The sequence below is a fragment of the Falco punctatus genome, assembly GCF_963210335.1.
Source record: "Falco punctatus genome assembly, chromosome: 4".
NCBI lineage: Eukaryota > Metazoa > Chordata > Aves > Falconiformes > Falconidae > Falco > Falco punctatus.
Genome location: NC_137583.1, coordinates 37,649,032 through 37,667,089, shown reverse-complemented (window position 1 = coordinate 37,667,089; position 18,058 = coordinate 37,649,032). Strand labels below are relative to the sequence as shown.

At 63.5% G+C, this 18,058-nt stretch overlaps 3 protein-coding genes across 8 annotated transcripts; 2 read left to right on the top strand and 1 right to left on the bottom strand.

Annotated features, from left to right (window-relative positions):
• The first annotated feature begins 929 nt into the window (after positions 1–929).
• On the top strand, positions 930–7,911 carry WFIKKN1 (WAP, follistatin/kazal, immunoglobulin, kunitz and netrin domain containing 1). The gene is made up of 2 exons (XM_080387395.1): positions 930–5,263; positions 6,121–7,911. Exons 1-2 carry the CDS (start codon positions 4,979–4,981, stop codon positions 7,609–7,611), a joined length of 1,776 nt encoding a protein of 591 aa, XP_080243521.1. The 5' UTR covers positions 930–4,978; the 3' UTR covers positions 7,612–7,911.
• Positions 7,912–8,033: 122 nt separating this feature from the next.
• METTL26 (methyltransferase like 26) lies at positions 8,034–11,994 on the bottom strand. 6 transcript variants are annotated; one of them, XM_080387433.1, is made up of 6 exons: positions 11,535–11,980; positions 9,652–9,814; positions 9,449–9,508; positions 8,999–9,088; positions 8,716–8,794; positions 8,467–8,635 (listed from the first exon to the last, which is right to left on the bottom strand). In XM_080387433.1, exons 1-5 carry the CDS (start codon positions 11,741–11,743, stop codon positions 8,744–8,746), a joined length of 573 nt encoding a protein of 190 aa, XP_080243559.1. In that variant the 5' UTR covers positions 11,744–11,980; the 3' UTR covers positions 8,467–8,635; positions 8,716–8,743. The 6 variants fall into 6 exon arrangements, with proteins under 6 accessions (XP_080243556.1, XP_080243557.1, XP_080243559.1 ...); XM_080387432.1 differs by having other exon boundaries at positions 8,999–9,066; positions 11,535–11,849; XM_080387430.1 differs by lacking the exon at positions 8,716–8,794 and having other exon boundaries at positions 8,034–8,635; positions 8,999–9,066; positions 11,535–11,958.
• An 829-nt stretch (positions 11,995–12,823) lies between these two features.
• MCRIP2 (MAPK regulated corepressor interacting protein 2) lies at positions 12,824–16,198 on the top strand. The gene is made up of 5 exons (XM_080387439.1): positions 12,824–13,034; positions 13,122–13,203; positions 14,584–14,711; positions 14,942–15,046; positions 15,701–16,198. The coding sequence occupies exons 1-5, from the start codon at positions 12,983–12,985 to the stop codon at positions 15,769–15,771; spliced, it is 438 nt and encodes a 145-aa protein (XP_080243565.1). The 5' UTR covers positions 12,824–12,982; the 3' UTR covers positions 15,772–16,198.
• Positions 16,199–18,058: the final 1,860 nt, after the last annotated feature.

The window sequence follows — 18,058 nt, the reverse complement described above, 5'->3', positions numbered from 1 at the left end:
GCGTGCTTTATTGCCCAGCTCAAATGAGCGACGAGAGAATTAAACCCCCGGCAGATGGAGGGGGGAGAAGAATCCTTTGTAGTGGTGGTTTGGCTCAAGAGTAAAGCTGCAGCCGAGCTCAGCACAGTGGTGCGAAGGCCAGGGGATTTCAAGAACCTGTCTGGAACGGCTGGCACCTGTTTCCCATCACTTAACACACAGCAGAAGACAATCGCTGGCTCAGCAGCCCCGGGATATACGGCCAACAGGTGATCAGCACTGCAAAAGGCGACTTCTCCTGGAAAACATCATCCAGACACTGGGGCCGCTTCGCCAGGCTGCTCCTGGGCACCAGTGTGTGGGGTGAAGAGGGACGAAGGTTTTCTTCCTGAAATCACAAAGCTGCTGCATGTCTAGAAAAACTTGATGTACCTCTGCTTGGTTTGGCTTTGCCACGTGTGACACCTCCCCATGCCTTTTTCCCTGCAGTTGATTTTTTTTATTTTTTTTGCCCACCCGATAAGGTCTCAACAGATCCCATCTGTAGTGAGGATGAAAGATTTACCTGGAGCGATTACTCAGTGAAAAAAACTTTTTTTTTTTTTTTTTTTTTAATTTAAAAGGAAAAGATTCTTGCATCTGATGTCAACACTAGTCTGTAGCTGCTCTCCAACACTTGTACCATTCCCGAGTTGTTTTTTTGGACTATCCTTTTATTTTTTTATTCCTTTGTACAGTTAATGTTGTTCAACTGATTATACATGGTTTTGTTTTGTATAAATTAAAGGGGGTTTTGTTGTTTTGAACTACCAATTGACAGGTGGAGAAGTTCTATCAGTTTTCATATGGGCTGGGTAGAGGCTGAAGGGAAAAGGTGGTAGTTTGGCCCAAAACCTGGGAATTTGGGGCTGCTTGTGGTGCAGGTGTGTATTGCCACTTCCAGATCGTCCGCAAAATAACTCACGTTACATTTTCTAAGGAGTCTTAAATGTCGTGATTCCTGGCTCTGGTTGTGGGGGGGTTGCCCTTCTCTGTATGTGCAGAAGCTAAATCTGTCCTATATCTGTCTTGATTCTCACCGAAGTGCTGATTTTGGAGTAGTGGAGCTCTAGGAAAAACACAGACTACTCTGCAACACGTTTAATGTCGTAGGTGGCTGTAGGAAGGCAGGCTCCCCCCCAGCTTGCGTGGGGTTGTGCGCAGTCCCCGGCACATGGGGACAGGTTTTGCAAGTACAGGCAAAGCCTTAAATCGTCTCTTTGGGTCCAGGCGATCCTGGGGGAGCGAGTGCTGTTCATCTTACCCAGACTGCGGCAAGCTGAAAGTCAGCCTGGGATAAATGTGCCTTTGAAATGGAGAAGGTGCTGCAGGGAGCTCGGAGCAGCCGTGTCACGTTGGGCTGTCGCTGGGGTTGGTGTTCAGAGGCATCGGCTGGGACCGGGAGCCCCAGAGAAGGGGCCTTCGCTCCTGGGGTGGAGGGAAACTTCTGGCCTGATCCTCTTTTCTCTCGCTCCCAGCCCACCTCCCCTTGACCTCCCTTTTCCCCTGCCTGCTTACTTCCCTAGGATCAGATTTTCCACTTCGTACCAGACTGGCCACGCTTGTTTTAACAGCTTAAGTAGTAATTGCTGGGGCTGGGAGGGCGCAGAGGGGAAATGAGATAGTGTCTGCAGCCTGGAAAACCCTGGAGCTAAGGTGAAAGCCTGGTCAGGGAAGAGTCGCTTCTATTTTTTTTCCTTTTCAGGGTTCTGGAAGTGTCTGTTCCTTCTTGCCAGCAGAGCCGAAACAAAGGCTGTGTGTGGTTTCAGGTGGGGTATGGACAGCCGGAGCCTGTTACGCTGGAGCAGCGGGGGCTGCCTTTGCTGCAGCTGTCTCTGCTGGGGAAGAGCAGGGCAAGGAAACACGCCGCACAGCCTGAACATCAGGAGAAGGGATGGAAGAGCTTTAGGGGTCCCTGTTCCTTGAGAGAAAGAGGAGGGAGCAGGTTGCTCGGGGCTGGTTTGGGTCTTTCAGAGTCGAGTGTGTTTCTCTGAGCCACCCTTCCTGATTCGAGGGGGTGTTAGGTTGCTCCCGCTGGCCCCTGCATGAGGTTGTTCCATGCAGGCTGTGAAGAAATGGTGACCTTCAGCTCTCTGCGCCCAAGGTGCTTGAAAATGAGGATGCGCCTACCCAGGGGTGCACTGGAGGGGCAGGAGCTCTCCCTGGGTGCTGGGTGTTTTCAGGGGGGGCTGTATGGTGCTGTGCCCTCCCCTCCAGGACAGGGTGCTGAGCCGCTTCCTCTGCTCCCTTGTCTTGAAGGGAGAAGATGGGTCATAAAGCTCACATCCCTGTCAGGGGTCTTTGAAAGTGACCCCAGAAAATCCCCGTTCCGGGGTGTGGTGGGTGCTTGGACATGCAGAGGTGAATGGTTTGGGAGAGACTGGAGTTATGGCTGCTTCAAGCCTTCCCATGGTGAAAGTCGGGGGTGGGGAGAGTTGCTTTTCTTTCACCTTCCTGCTGGAGAAGCATTAGAAGAGGCCGGGCAGGGGTCCCCAGGCAGGGGGGTGGGTCTGGGGTCGCTGGGAGCTGCATTTCCAACCACGCGGCACCCAGCATGGCGCTGGCTGGCCTCGTGCTGCCGAGGCGAAGGTCCCGGCAGGTGCTTGTCCCCACCTCTCAGCTTTTGATCTTGGGGACGTGGGGATAAGGCATCTTGGGCTGGAACACGGGCCACCCCTCAGGGGCTGCTCCCCGGCTCCGGAAAGGGGCTGCCAGGGCAGGATCCCCTCCACATCCCAGCGCCAGCACCTTCTTGGACCGTGGTGGTATGACCACATGGACCTCAGTGGGGGGACGGGGAAAGCTGGGGTCTGGGTTTTCTCGTGCCCCCTTCCCTCCCCTCCTGCACCAGCACCCTTGGAGGGACCCTGGCACCCCCCCCAAATGGCTCTGTGCCCCCGGGCTGCATTCTCGGGGGCTGATGTGCCATGGCAGCCTGCCATGCTGCCTCCAGCCGAGCGAGGTGGGTTGGGGGTCAGGGGTCTCTGTGCGCAACGCTGCTGCAGGCAGCTGGACTGGGCTGGGGGGCTCCAGGCAAGCAGGATAGGGCCCTTGCAGCTCCCGGGCCGGGCTCTCCTGATGCAATTCCCTGTTTGCAAAACATCAGCCCCCAGCCCGTGTCCCGGGGCACCGTGACCTGCCCTCTGTGTCCAGGGCCACCCAGACCCCTGGGCGGCTCCTTGGCCACCAGACAGGGGACCCTGGCCACAGCCATGGGACATGCTCCAGCCCTGCATGCGTGGCCATGGCGAGCTGATGCCAGGCCCCCGTGTTTGGGGTGTCGGGTCCCCGGGGAGCCCCAGCAGCACAGCCCCCCTTTTTTTTTTTTTTTTTGCCCCTTCCAGCATCTGCCTCTTCCCCCGCCCCGTTCATGACCCTGCAGAGGGGAAGCTGAAGGTGCTGTGCCACCCCCCGGGGCAGAACCCCCAACGGGTGGGTTTGCTGTTCCGCAGGAGCCTGCAGCCCCCCCCGCCCCCCCAGCGCCAGTGCTGGAAGAGTTAACGCTCCCAAAATGCCATGAAATGTCCCTGCTGCGGGTCAGTGTCCGACAGGGGTTGGGGGTCTGGCCGGGGGGGGCAGCCGCGGGGTGAGGTGGGGGCATGGCCCTGCTGTCCTCCCTCCCAGCTCAGCACCAGCCAGCCTGGCCCTCGGGAGGGGGGGGGGGGGCACGGCTGTGGTCCGGTCCCCCTGGCCTCGCTGGGCTGGCAGCGTGGGTCACTTGATTTCAGTCATCTTTTAAAAACGTGGTTCTAAAATCCCACCAATTCTGGGCTCTGACCAGATGGTCTCAGATTTGTTTCTCTTAAAAAAACAAAAAAACAAAAAAACCAAACCTTTCTTCCCTTTTATGTGCAATTTTCAATTTTGGCTAGAAATTGCTGTGCCCACCACTCCTCCAGGTCAATGGGAACAAAGTCTGAAAGAGAGGGGAGGGAGAGAGGAGAGCATAGGCAGAGCAGCTGGAGCAGAGCTCTGGGTGCTCCCCGACCCAACCATTTGCCACCGGGAAAAAACAAAGACACCCCAAGATTTCCCCCACCCCTGTGCCCTGTCCCCAGAAGGCCAGGCTGGGTTTGCAGGGACCTTCTCTTCTTGGGGACTTCTCAGCCACCGCAGCACCCCCCAGGCCGCATTTGTGGCCCCCGCTCAGCTCCGTCTCAGTGTCCCCATCCCCGCTGGGCTCCAGCTTGGTCCTGCTCGGCCCCAGGAGAGGCAGGTCCCCACAGCGGGACCCGGGGGCTACTCTCCAGCATGATGCTGAAACCACCTTGCTGGGGGGCAGCCACCCCGCCAGCCCAGCTGGGGGCCTGCGCTGGGCAGCGGCACCCCGGGGTGCTGGCTGGGGAGGGGGGTGGTGGGTGCCTGGGCCGCGGGGTGCCCAGCGGCGCGGGGGGGTCCCCGGTAGCCCCCACCGTGGGCTCCACGTGTCTCCCGAGGGGACCGAGGCTCTGGCTGTTCTCTCATCCTGCAGGAATTCAGCTCCGTGGGCCGGGCGTTTTTTTTTTTTCTTTCTTTCTTTTTTTTTTTTTTTTTTTGTGTGTGTCTGTGTGTGTCCGCCGCCCGCCCCCCCTTCCACTCTCCTCTCCGGAGCGTTCCTGCATTGTGCTTTGATCCCCCCCCCCGTGCCTGCCCAGCTCAGGCTGGCCGGGGTTAGAGGCTGAGGTCAGCGCCTTTCCCATTCCAAACACCCAGAAACATCACTGGGAAGGGAGGGACTCAGATTACAACCTCCCCGGCCTCCCCTTCCACCCCGCTCACCCCGCTCGCCCAGCCGGGGGGGGCCGAGCCCCCCCGGGACGCCGCTGCCACCGTGCCCCGGGCGGCGGCGATGGCTGGGGGCGGCGGGCGGCATCGCCGGCGGGCGCGGGGCGTGCTGGAGGGCAGCGGGCTGGTCCTCTCCTCCTCCTCCTCCTCTTTGTCCCCCGCTCGCCCGCCTTCTCCCTCGTCCCCTCCATCCTGAATGGGATTTATCCCAAGCCCTCGCCAGCGCGCCAGGCCGGCGGCGGGGGGCGGCCAGATGCCGCCTCGCCGGGACCGCGGCCGCCCGGGCCGGGGCCAGCGGGCGGGTGGGCGGCAGCGGGGCCCGGTGGGCATCGCGCTGCTGCTGCCCTGGCTGGCGGCGGCGGCCGGACTGAGCCTGCGGCCGGGCGGGACGCGGCACCTGGGGGTCTGCCCCAACCAGCTGAACCCCAACCTGTGGGTGGACGCGCAGAGCACCTGCGAGCGGGAGTGCCAGGCCGACCAGGTGAGCGGGGGGCCGGGGGGGCTGGCGACGGGCTTGGGGGGCAGCCCCAGGTCCCCCGAGGGGATGCTTCGGGGTCCTGTTCCAGGGGCACTGCCCGGCGGGTTGTTCTGGTGCAACGGGCTCAGCCCGCCTGCAGCTTTGCTCCCTGAGCCCCTGCTGTCGGTTGTCATGGGGGGTGCCCCAGGGACGCTCCTCGACCCCCCCCTACCAGGCAAAGAAACTGCTTGCTGTCCCCCACGTCCCCTCCTCGGGCCGTGCCCCGTGGCCGGGACGCCACGTCCAGGATGCTCCCACCCAGCCAAGGGGCAAGGACGAAGGGAATGGCTGTGCTGGGTCAGGGACCCCATCAGGCAATGGACTGCCTCCCCCGGGCCCCCCTCACTTTTCTCTGAGGGCAGGAGCCCACCCACGGACTGGGCTGCCCATCCCAGAGAGCCCCGGCTCCAGGCAGCGCTGAGTGCGGCAGCAGCACCTCCACCCACCCCGGCTGGGGCCGCCTGCACCCGGGGCTGCGCGATTCATCCATGCAATGAGTTCTGCCTCCCCTCAGCCAGCAAAAGCTGAGAGGGGTGACGTGCTATCTGCTGGGGGGAGAACGGGCCATCATTGCTGCAGTGCACCCCTAAGCACCCTGGGGGAGGGTCTGGGGAGGGGGCTGAGGGTGGGCTGGGGCTGTGGCAGGGAGGTTGGGCTCTTACCCAGAGCCCAGCAATGCTGAGGGTGCACAGGGCTGCATGGGCGGCACTGCCCACCCGAGAGCCCCAGAGGGGATGAGAGCAGCACCCACAGCCACGGCATGGGTGTGACTGCCACGTTCCCCCCCTCCAATCTCTTCTCCTCCCCCCTACCCCGGCCAGGACTGTGAAGGCTTCGAGAAATGCTGCACCAACGTGTGCGGGCTGCGGAGCTGCGTGGCCGCCCGCTTTGCTGACGGCAGCCTGCCAGCACTGGCGCTGGCACCAGCAGCCTCGTGCGAGAGCTTTGTGTGCGCGCAGCAGGGCTCCGACTGCGACATCTGGGACGGGCAGCCCGTCTGCAAGTGCAAGGACCGCTGTGAGAAGGAGCCCAATTTCACCTGTGCCTCCGACGGCCTCACCTACTACAACAAGTGCTACATGGACGCCGAGGCGTGCCTGCGCGGCATCCGCCTCACCACCGTCCCCTGCAAGCACATCTTCACCTGGCCCGACACCAGCCCCGTGCCGCAGGAGACGACGGCGCGCCCCACACCGGGAGCCGGCCCCGAGGTGCCGGTGCCCCCCGCCCTCTACAGCAACCCCTTCCACCAGTCGGTGCGTGCCGGCGGCACCGTCAGCTTCCGCTGCGACGTCAGCGGCCGCCCGCGGCCGGACATCACCTGGGAGAAGCAGAGCGAGCGGGAGGAGAACTTCATCATGCGGCCAGACCAGATGTATGGCAACGTGGTGGTCACCAACATCGGCCAGCTGGTCATCTACAATGCCCGCCACGAGGACGCCGGCATCTACACCTGCACGGCCAGGAATGCCGCTGGGCTGCTCCGCGCCGACTTCCCGCTGTCGGTGGTCAGGCGGGAGCCCGGGGGGACCCCGCGGGCCGGCAGCCCCCAGCCCTTCCCCAGCACCGAGTGCCTGAAGGAGCCAGACCGGCGGCGGTGCGAGGCCCTGGAGGTGCGCTGGCACTTCGATGCCAAGCAGGGCTCCTGCCTCACCTTCCGCTACGGGGGCTGCGGGGCCAACAGAAACCATTTTGAGACCTACGAGGAGTGCCGGGCTGCCTGCTTGGGCAGCGCCCGTCCCACCTGCCTGCTGCCCATGGTGCAGGGTCCCTGCCAGAACTGGGAGCCCCGCTGGGCGTACAACCACCTGCTGAAGCAGTGCCACTCCTTCGTCTACGGCGGCTGCGAGGGCAACACCAACAACTTTGAGAGCAAGGAGACCTGCGAGGACGTCTGCCCCTTCCCCAAGAGCCTGCAGTGCAAGGCTTGCCGCCTGAAGAGCAAGATGGTGCTGAGCCTCTGCCGCAGCGACTTCGCCATCGTGGGCCGGCTGATGGAGATCGTGGAGGACCAGGACTCCGGCATCGCCCGCTTCGCCCTCGAGGATGTCCTCAAGGATGAGAAGATGGGCCTCAAGTTCTTCAACATCAAGTACCTGGAGGTGACCTTGACTGACATGGACTGGAGCTGCCCCTGCCCCAACATGACGGCGGAGGACGGGCCGCTTATCATCATGGGCGAGGTGCACGATGGCATGGCCACGCTGGACCCCAGCAGCTACGTCCGGGCGGCCAACGACAAGCGGGTGAAGAAGATCTATGAGCTGATGGAGAAGAAAACCTGCGACCTCCTGAACCGCTTCCAGGACTAGGGGAGAGCTGGGACGTGCCCACGTGGGGAGTGGCAGCCCCACTGTGGAGGGGGGAAGCCTGGGGGAGCCCTCACACCAGTGCTTGTTTCTAGGGGTTACAACCATCATGTAGTTCCCCCTAGTAGAGCCCCAGCCCAGCTCCCCCCTCCCCTGTAATTTATCTGCGCATGCCTCCCCCCTGTGTACCACCCCAGCCCAGCCAGCAGCAATAAAGGACTGGGTTGGGTTGCAGAGGGGTGGGAGGTCTGCCAGGACCCCCCACCCATAAAAACCTTCCCACCACTCCAAAGCCTCTGGGCCCAGTGTAGCACCCCTGGGTGCTCCTGGTGAGGATCTGACTCCCCACTGGGGCTGGAGGAGGATTAAGGATGCCCCCCTGCTGCCCAGCATCAGTACCAAAAGCATCAGGGAGCTGCTGGGGGTCGGGGGGCAAAGTCCCAAAGTTTATTGGGGGGAGCAGCAGCACAGTTCGGGGGCAGGGGGAAGAGGGATGGGTCCCTCAGCCATCACCACAGCACCCTCTGGAGAAACTGGCACCAAGCAAGAAGTCTCCCCCCTGCCCAGGCGTGCTGTCCCCCCCGCCTGTGCCCCCTGTAGCAGCTGCAGCAGCTTCCCTGGGCCAGGTTGGGGCACCCCATTGCAAAGGGAGCCCCAAAGGGGCCAGTGGAGACAGACCCCCACACACCAGCCCACCAGCCCAGCCCAGCCCCAGGTGGGGTGAGTGGAGCACTGTCCCATCGCTGCTGTCCCCAGCCCTGGCTGGCCCTGGGATGAGGACAGTGTGACCCCTCAAGGAGGCATCAGTGAAGGGGGGGCAGCTGTGCTGGTTGATGCTGGGAGATGCTGTTTGATGCCGGGGGGTGCTGGTTGATGCTGGGAGATGCTGGTTGATGCTGGGGGGTGCTGGTTGATGCTGAGCGGTGCTGGTTGATGCTGGGCGGTGCTGGCTGCTGATGGGAGGTGCTGCTGGGGCAGGTTACTGCTTGCGGAAGATAAGACTCTTGTTGTTGGCTGGCATGTCCACCTGGAAGCACAGAGCCGGGACTCAGGGGGTCCCCACTGGTGCAGGGACACCCCCCCACCCCCGCAGACCCCAGCACTTACCATCCTCTCCAGGTGCAGCCCGTTGGCCTCAGCCAGCTGCTGCAGCAGCGCCGTGTCCCGAAGGCCCCAGGCAGGGTTGCTGCCAGGGGGACAGGCGTGGGTCACACAGAGGGACATCTCACCCCTGCGCTCACCAAAGCACCCCCATCTCCCAGGGGTGCCCCAGTCGGGGGGGCTCCCCCCGGCCACTGCTTTACGTCTTGCCTGGAAGGACCAGGCTGGGAGGGAGCTCCCTGCAGCCCCCAGTGGCCCTGCGCCCCCCCGCCCCACTCCCTGCTCCTACCGCTGTCTCAGGCTGCGGTCGAAGTCCACGTTGCTCTGGGGGCTGATCTGGCCGTCCACGGCGTAGGGCTGCCGGGACACGAAGCTGGAGCTGCAGGCACAAGCCATTGGCTGTGTCCCCCCGAGTCCCCCCCAGCCCATGGGCTGCTGTCCCCACCACACACAGGAGGTAAGCGAGAAGAGACATGGCCCCTGAGAGTGACACAGGTCACTTCACCCACCGCAGACACCCCAGCCCCTGCCCCGGATGGGGCAAGGGAGGACAGGATCCCTTCCGTTGTGGGAGCGAACAGCCAAAGTCGCCCATCCCGGGCTCAGCGTGTGCCCCAAAAGGCTGAGATCCCTCTGGAAACCCCGGCCCTCCCTTTCCCAGCCCCCCCCAGCCCATGCCTGGAGCTGCCCTCTCATCTGCCGCCCCCAGCATCTCCAGCATCAGCTGAGCAGCACCCACCCCATAGGTGAAGAGCACGCCACCGGGCTTCAGCAGCACCCCAGCACCCTTGAACAGGCCCTGGGGAAAAAAGAGAGGTGGGGACCGGGTCAGAGGGCTGGGAACACCCCCCCCCGGGAGCTTCCTTCTCGGTCCTGGGACCCCCAGGCCAGGAGACAGGAACTTGCCGAGGGCCAGCGTGGCTCCAGCCCTGCCCTGCTCACCTCGGTGCACCGCAGCTCCGCGATGTGCATCATGTTGATGCTGACGAGGAGGTCGAGGGTGGCGGGTTGGGTGCCCCCCCATGTCTCCCAGCCCTGCGAGACGTCCAGCAGGATGGGGGGCAGCATGTTGGGCACCTGCATGGCTTCTGCATAGGCAGCAATGCTGCGGGCACCAAACCCCACATCAGCCCCAGCCAGGGCATTGCATGCCCCCACCCCCACCCCGACCAGCACCCACTGCAGGCAGACCCAAACCTGCCTGTGCTGGCTGCCAGCAGCAGCTCCCAGGTGGAGTCTGTGATGTCTAGTAATAAGGTTGTGTTTGCAACACAGCGTGGGGGAGCTCTGCACAGGATGAGGGGTCTAGTATTGCTGAGCTCTTTGCTTTTTTGCAGCCGGCAGCTGGAGAGCTGGCAGCAGCCGGACAACTGGCAGCACGTGGACTGAAAGACCCCAGTGCCTAAAAAAAAATCCCGCTGTTGCCTCTCAGCAGGGCAGCCCGAGCATGCTGCCCTCCCGGCTGCTTCCGTGTGCGCTGCCTGCACCCAACGTGCTCAGGCTGCCTGCATGCTGCCCGCACCATGCTGCCCGTGCCACACTGGCTGCACCCACACCATGCTGCCTGCACCCGCACCTGCACCCATGTGCTCAGGCTGCCTGCACCCGCACCCCACTGCCTGCACCTGCACCGTGCTGCCTATGCCTGCACCCGCACGCCTGTGCTGCACGGAGCCCTGCCTGCACCCACGTGCTCAGGCTGCCTGCACCCCCACCATGCTGCCTGCACCCACGTGCTCAGGCTGCCTGCACCCCCACCATGCTGCCTGCACCCACGTGCTCAGGCTGCCCGCAGCACTGCCAGCACCCACACGCCCGTGCTGCCTGCAGCACTGCCTGCACCCCGCCGGTATGCTGCACCAGTGCTGCGTGATTTTGGTGTGAGTTATACTCTTTTTGGCACATTCCCCAGCCAGGTCTGGGTTCCCAAGGCGGTGGAGCAGGGAACTGCAGCCTCCCGGCCTCAGCCTGGGAATTATTTTTAGCCAGGGTGGTGTGTGTGTGTGCTTGCCGGGGAGGTGATGGGTGGGATGCCAGCCGCAACCCGCCCTGGACAGGGGCCAATTTTGGCAGTTCCCCACCGGGCTTTTTTTTTTTTTTTTTTTTTTTTTTTATGGGGGAATTCCTCCCCATGCTGCGGAGCCAGGGTTTATTTTTGGTTCCTGAATGGAAACCAAGCCCTCCAAGGCCAGCGATGCAATGCCTGGAATGGGCATTTGGCTGCGGCTAGACCCACGCACACCGACACGGAGCAAATAAACACGGGGGGGCTGGCCAGGTGGCACAGAGCTGGGATGGGAGTGGGTCGGAGTGGGAGCCAGGGCTGGCACCCAGGTGAGCTGGGCATCAGGCCCAGCATCACCATAGAGTGCTGCAGCTGCCCGCGCCGGTGGGAATCGCTTGTGGAAAGTGGGATATTGGGGCTTTCCTGGGAAAAACAAAGTACTGACCTGGGGAGCCTGGGCTGTTTGGGAGTTGGGGATTGGGGCTTTTCTGGAAAAAACATAGCAAGCATTGACCTGGGGAGCCTGGGCTATCCAAGAGTTGAATATTGTGGTTTTCCTGGAATAAATAAAGCATCGAGCAGGGGAGCCTGGGCTGTCCAAGAGTTCAATATTGGGTTTTTTTTCGGGAAAAAAATAAACATCCAGCTGGGGGCGGGGCGGGGGGGGGGGCGGGCAGTCATCTAAAAGCTGGGTCTGGGGTCTTTCCTGGAATAAAGCAGAGCTGCGAGCTAGGGAGCCTGGGTGCTCCGGCCGCGGGTGCGTCGGGAGGGGAAGGGGCTGCGGGCTGTGCCCAGGGATCCCCCCCAGCTCCCCGCTCACCTGCGCAGCGCCTGGGGGTCGATGTCGGAGGGCTGCCAGAGGGTCTGCGGCAGCGCCCGGGCGAAGTGCGCGGCGTGCAGCCCCGCGCCTGCTCCCACCTCCAGCACCCGTACGGCGCCGGGTCCCGCGTGGGCGCCGGAGCCCGCGTACTCCCGCAGCACGGCCAGGATCGGGCCCTTGTTGCGCTCCGCCGCCGCGGGCGCTTGCATGGCTGGAGCAGGCGGTGGCCGCAGTGTGGGGACTACAGCTCCCAGCCGCCCCCACGGGGAACGCCCCCACTGCCGCGGGTGGAACCTCTCACGGGCGTTCAAAAAAATGAAGGGGGGGGGGAAATAAAAGACCAGAAGCTCCTGCGCCGCCCGGGAATCGAACCCGGGTCGCAAGAATGGGAATCTTGCATGATACCACTACACCAGCGGCACCGCTACCTAGTCTGCCCCCCCGCCGGCCCTCGGCCTTCCCAGGCGTGACCGCGGGGCTGCGTGCCCGGGGGTCGCTGGGGCTGTCAGTGTTGTCCCCATGGCGGTGGCACCTGAGCCCCTGCCTTTGCACCCCTTCGCTATCCCCTGCCTGGGCCCTACGTGTCTCAGGGGTGACACCTACGTGTCCTCCCTGTGTCCCCTGTCTCCTGAACGTCCCCTCTGTGTTCCCTGTGACTCCAGTGTTCCCTGCGTGCCTGTGCCATCTTGTCCCACGTGTCTCCCGGGCCCTTTCTCCTACTTGACCTCTGTGTGTCCCCACGTCCCTTGTGTGTACCCTGCGTGTCCCATGGCTCCGACATCTCACACGTCCCCTCTGTGTCCCATGCATTTCCCCCGTGTGCCCCCACGTCCCACTTGTGCCCGTGTCCCATTCATTTCCTGTGTCCCATGTCCCACGTGTGCCCCCATGTATCTCATGTGCCATGTGTCCCCCACACGTGCCCCCGTGTGTCCCATGTGCGTCCCCACACCCCACGCGTGCCCCCCCATGTGTCCCACGTCTGTCCCCACATCCCGTGTGTGCCCCCCATGTGTCCCAGGTGCGTCCCCTGTGTGTCCCCACACCCCACGTGTGTCACTTACACGCCCCGCACGTGCCCCGTGCCTCCCCCCACCCCTCCCACGCGTGCCCCCGCTGTGTCCCGCCCGTCTCCCATGTGTGTCCCCACGCCCCACGTGTCAGGTGCGTGTCCCACCTGTCCCCCACACCCCCCAGGCGCCTCCCGCCCTCCCCCCCGCCTCTCCCACCCCTCCCCCGGCGCCACGTGCGGCCCCCCCGCCCCTCCCCCTGCGGGCGCCCCCCACCCCGCGCGCCCCGCGGCCCCCCCGCCCGTCCCGCGCGGGCCCTTTAAGGGCGGGGGGCGTGTCGCGGCGGCCGGCCCGGTTCGTTAAAGGCCCGGGGGGGGGGGAGGGCCGCACTCGGGCGGGGGCGGCGGGGCCGGTGCGGGGCCGGTGCGGGGCCGCAGGATGTACACGCTGACGCGCGGCCCCAGCAAGCTGGCCACGCAGCGCCGCACAGGTACCGGGGAGCGGGGGGCGAGCGGCTGGGGGACGGGGGGGCACCGTCCCCGTCCCGGGCCGCCCTGACCCCCGCCGCCGCCCGCAGGTCCGACGCAGCAGGCAGTGGAGAGCAGCAAGCTGGGTGAGCTGCGGGGTCGGCTCCAGCCCGGCGCCTGGCCCCCCGCTAGGTGAGCCCCGCGCCGGCGGTGGCCGTGACCTTGGGGAAAGGTTACCGGGGCGGCCGGGCCGCGCCGCCGGGGGAGGGGCCGGGGGGGGCGGAGGGGAACGGGACAGGGCCGGGGGCCGTCGGTCGGTGTCCGCACGCCGGACCCCCCGCCCGCTCCCCGCGGAGACCGCCCGCGTGTGGCGTGGGGGGGACCGGGGGCGGCCATCCCCGGGGGGGCGGTTCGGGTAGAGGCCGCTGCCAACCGGCGCGGGGGAATGGGGCTTGTGACCGGAGGAGCGGGCAAAGTGCAGGCGGCGGGGGGCTGCCGGCCCCGAGCGGGCAGCGACGCCCCCCGGGGTAGGCCGGGGCTGTGCAGCGCCCCCGGGAGGCACCGGCTGCGCCACCCCGGTGTGCGGCCGCGGGCAGGGTTGGGGGCTGCTGGGCAGAACTGCCCCCCTCCAGCAGCAGCAGCCGGAGCTGTGAGACGGGGGGCAGCCGGAGGGTCCCGGCTCCATCCCTCGAGGGGGGAAGACTGGGGAGACCCCGTGCTGACAGGGCAGGCAGCCCCCTCCGGCGGGGCCCGGGCGGCTCTGCCCGCTTCCTCCGAAGGGATGAGGAAGGGTTCCCCCCGGGGTGCAGCGGGGGGGTGTGTGCCTGCCGCTGTCCCCCGCCACGCGTGGGGGGGTGGGCTACCCCGCCCGGGGCAGGGTGGGCAGGGGCTGCCCGCTCTCTCGCCCTGCAGACTGTGACCTGCCTGTGCTCACAGGGCCCCTTAGACTTTGTCCCGTGAGGAGCGTGGCGCCGCCGCTGTCCCGTGCTCCCGGGCCGGGCAGACAAGCCCCAAGTGCCCCCCGGGCCCGGCCGCCCCCGGCCCTGCCCGGGTTTGCTGGCCCCCGGGCCCCGCTCACAGCTCCTGACCTGCTCCCACTTGGCAGCCGGTTTGGTCCCAGCCCTGGGGCACCTTGGGGACGTCCCGGGGGCTGGGGCCGCTCCAGCAAACGCGGGCGCTTGGTCTGCGGAGCGGCGTGTGCCCCTGCCCGCTGCCTAGCTGGGTTCCATATCTATTTTCCTGATTATTTCAGCAATTTTGGTGACAGATTATTTTTATTCTGGGGACTGTGCCTGGTGCCAGGCTGGAAGATGGGTGGGAGATGGGCAGGCTGTGCTTTTCCATGGGGAGCTCCCCTTGCCTGCACCCCTCCCTGTGTAGGAGCCCCCTTTCCCGGAGGGCTGGGTCCCTTTTGGTGCCCTTGGGGACAGGGCTGAGCAGGGTGGGCCGGCTGCGGCAGTGCCCCTGGCTTTGCCAGGGCCATGTGTGTCGTGGGGCAACCCAGGGTGGCTGGACAGCCCCGGTCCTTGCTCCAAGCTGCCCCCCTCACTGCTGCCTTGCTTTCCTCAGCAGCCCAGCCCAGAAACTAGTCTTCAACAGAGTGAACGGCAAGAGGCCGCAGGTGCTGCCACAGCAGGTCTCGGCTCCCGAGGAGTGCTACACGCTGGCCCATGAGGAGAACGTCCGCTTTGTCTATGAAGGTGAGGACAGAGGGTCCCTGGGGTCAGGCACCCCCTTGCTGCCACACCCTGGGGGGGGCTGGAGCACGTGGGGTTCCTCTTGAGGCAGCTCTGTTGTGCCGTGGACCTCGGTGGCAGGGATGGGGTCCCCAGCCTGGGTCCCTGCCCTCCTTTGCACCACCTCCTGTGGCCCCCCAGGCTGGGAAAGCCCCATCCCAAAACCACCCGCTGCCTGTTCCCCCCCCCTCCAGCCTGGCAGCAGGTAGAGCAGCAGCTGGATGGCAGCCGGAGTGGGGAGAGCGCCTGTGGCCCCGTGCAGTATGTAGAGAAAACCCCCAACCCTGAACTGATGAAAAGTAAGTGAGAAGCAGTTGTGGCACTTGGTGTGTCGGGCTCAGGGGTGCAGTGAGCTGGTGTGGGCTCAGCTGGGTGCCTGAGCAGGGCTGCAGTGGTGGGAGGAGGATCATCTCACTGCTGGATGCACCAGAGGGGCTGGGCTGAGTCTATCCTGCTGGTGCTGAGGCTGCTGTGGGTGTGTTGAGGAGCAGCTGGCCCCTGGCACTGTGGTGGGGGTGTCCCACCATGCCCCACTGGAGGAGCCCAAGCAAGCAGGGTGACTGATGACTTTTCTGGAAGTTACGCTCTCTCCAGTCACCAAGGTGGTTTCAGCATCATGCTGGAGAGTAGCCCCCGGGTCCCGCTGTGGGGACCTGCCTCTCCTGGGGCTGAGCAGGACCAAGCTGGAGCCCAGCGGGGATGGGGGCACTGAGACGGAGCTGAGCGGGGGCCACAAATGCGGCCTGGGGGGTGCTGCGGTGGCTGAGAAGTCCCCAAGAAGAGAAGGTCCCTGCAAACCCAGCCTGGCCTTCTGGGGACAGGGCACAGGGGTGGGGGAAATCTTGGGGTGTCTTTGTTTTTTCCTGGTGGCAAATGGTTGGGTCGGGGAGCACCCAGAGCTCTGCTCCAGCTGCTCTGCCTATGCTCTCCTCTCTCCCTCCCCTCTCTTTCAGACTTTGTTCCCATTGACCTGGAGGAGTGGTGGGCACAGCAATTTCTAGCCAAAATTGAAAATTGCACATAAAAGGGAAGAAAGGTTTGGTTTTTTTGTTTTTTTCTTTTTTTCTTTTTTTTTTAAGAGAAACAAATCTGAGACCATCTGGTCAGAGCCCAGAATTGGTGGGATTTTAGAACCACGTTTTTAAAAGATGACTGAAATCAAGTGACCCACGCTGCCAGCCCAGCGAGGCCAGTGGGACCGGACCACAGCCCTGCCCAGCTGGGCACCCACTCCCTGCGCCCAGCGTGGAGGAGCAGCGTGTGGCCCCAGCCAGGATTCCTTAAGTGCCAGTTCTTGGACTGCTGCGGCACCTGCAGCCTCCAGCTCCCAGGGACACTGTGGTGCCATGCTGGGGATGAGGGAGCAGATTCCCCTGGTGCGGCTGTAGCCACGGGGAGGACAGTGAGGTGCTGTAGCAGGACTGCCAGACAATAAAGCGTTCAAACTGCCAGTGGAGAGGCACTTGTGGGTTGGGGAGGAGGTGGCAAAGCAGCTGATGTATAGAATGGTGCCCTGGGTTGGCATGGAGCAGGGAGGGCATCCCTGTGCGGGGCTCATGGCCGCGTCCTCACTGAGCAGATACCGTGTTGCTCTGGAGATGGAAGGTCTTGGTGCATCTCCCTGCCTTCCTTGGAGCTGCATCCTTGCCTCAATGGTGCCTCATCTCCCCGGGCTTAGCCGGGGGCTGGTGCTGCCTTGGGTGTAAGTTTGGGATTGGGGGGGTGGCATATGGGCAGGGGGCTGAGCACCTGACTGTGGTATGCAGATGGGTAAAGCTGCAGGAGTGAGGGTGCCAAGGCCAGCCCCCCACTGCCAGGGCAACCCTTGAAATTGCTTTGACAAAAGCTAGTTTGAGCCCCAAGTCTCCCCCTGTGGCTGTTGGGGTGCAGCTTTGGGGGGGCGAAGAGAGGGTGGTTGTGGCTGCCTGTGGTGGAAGGAATGCCCCCCCCCCTTCTGCTCCCAGAGGCACTCTGGCACACAGGAGACCCCTCAGCCCATGGGCTTTTCCAGGCTGGACTGAGCCCTTCCAGGTCAGATTTTGGAGGACACCCCTGTTGTTCCCCCCCCCTCCCCGTGCCCCAAAGCAGAGAGCAGAAGGCCAGCACAGCCTGAGCAGCCTAAGCCCATCCCACCAGGGCTGGAGCTGCTCTGGGACTCCAAAGGAGGCCAGGAAACACCCACTGGAAAAAAAAATCATCTTTATTATTCCTATTGATGGGAATAACAACCACACACTGCAGCCAGAGAGGAGCAGCAGCTGTGATGCTTCCCCCACTGTGGCTTGGGTGGCCGGAGCGTTGCCAGCAGCAGCCATGATGCTGCCAGCACAGAACCTGCTGGTGCCCGGCAAGCAGCCCTGGTCCTGCAGCTGTAACCAAAATGGGGCTGGCAGGGCTGGTACAGCACCGTGCAGCTGAGGAATGCTGCTTTGGTAAGACTGTTCAGGCTGGGATGGCCCCCGTGGTGGGGGGCTGGTGCTGCGGGATGCCATCCTTGCCCTTGACTTCTCCACTGTGTTCATGGGCCCTGTGGAGGGGGTTATGCTGCCCCCTGTGGTACCTGCCCCAGGACCAAGCCTTGCAGGGGGGTCACCAGTACCCCAACAGCACGTGGTGGTGGGCGGCTCTGCTGTCCTGCCTGTTGTTGCTGTGCTCAGAGTGCTGCCAGCCTGTGGCAATTTAGTGTCTCACTGCTCCCCATCCCAGGCAAAGCCCTGGAGGCTCTGCTGCATCCTGCCGTAGCTCCCCTTCCCAAAAATACCAGCTTCTGGGAGTCCCAGCACTCTCCTGGTGGCTCCAGGCACCCTTCCACCAGAAAGCACTCCCCCTTTTTTTTGCACAAGAGCTGCCGGGATGCTCCCAGGTAGCAAACCCTCCGTGCCAGCAGCTCTGATGGACACTGAGGTGTTCCAGGGATGCCATTCAGCTGCTGGCTGCCTACTAATAAAAACACACATTGTTAAGATCAGGGAAATTCTTAGTAACATGATGCACCATCGTTTTGAACAACATTAGGCAAAGGGAAAAAATGGAACAGGAAAGAATGAGTCCAGTCACAGGAACAAAACAAAAACCCAACCCAAAAATACAACCCAACCCCTGACAATGCAATCACTAGAAGGGAATCAGCACCCTCGCCATAAATATTAATTCATTTAGTTATGTGCAATTGTGTGTATTACTATAGTGCAAATAGCGCTGCATTGATCATGGAGCAGCCGACCCGAAGGGGACTGCCCCTAGGTGACACAGGGACTAGTTAAGGACAGACAAGAATCAACATGGATGTAAAACAAAAAAAGCAACCCAGC

Coding starts and splice junctions, on each gene's coding strand:
- MCRIP2 (XM_080387439.1), top strand. CDS start 12,983: ATGTACACGCTGACGCGCGGCCCCAGCAAGCTGGCCACGCAGCGCCGC. Junction 13,204..14,583: donor GGCGCCTGGCCCCCCGCTAG/GTGAGCCCCGCG, acceptor TTTCCTCAGCAG/CCCAGCCCAGAAACTAGTCT. Junction 15,047..15,700: donor CAACCCTGAACTGATGAAAA/GTAAGTGAGAAG, acceptor CCTCTCTTTCAG/ACTTTGTTCCCATTGACCTG.
- WFIKKN1 (XM_080387395.1), top strand. CDS start 4,979: ATGGGATTTATCCCAAGCCCTCGCCAGCGCGCCAGGCCGGCGGCGGGG. Junction 5,264..6,120: donor GGGAGTGCCAGGCCGACCAG/GTGAGCGGGGGG, acceptor TACCCCGGCCAG/GACTGTGAAGGCTTCGAGAA.
- METTL26 (XM_080387430.1), bottom strand. CDS start 11,743: ATGCAAGCGCCCGCGGCGGCGGAGCGCAACAAGGGCCCGATCCTGGCC. Junction 9,509..9,651: donor CGGAGCTGCGGTGCACCGAG/GTGAGCAGGGCA, acceptor TTTTTTCCCCAG/GGCCTGTTCAAGGGTGCTGG. Junction 8,636..8,998: donor GACCGCAGCCTGAGACAGCG/GTAGGAGCAGGG, acceptor CTGTGCTTCCAG/GTGGACATGCCAGCCAACAA.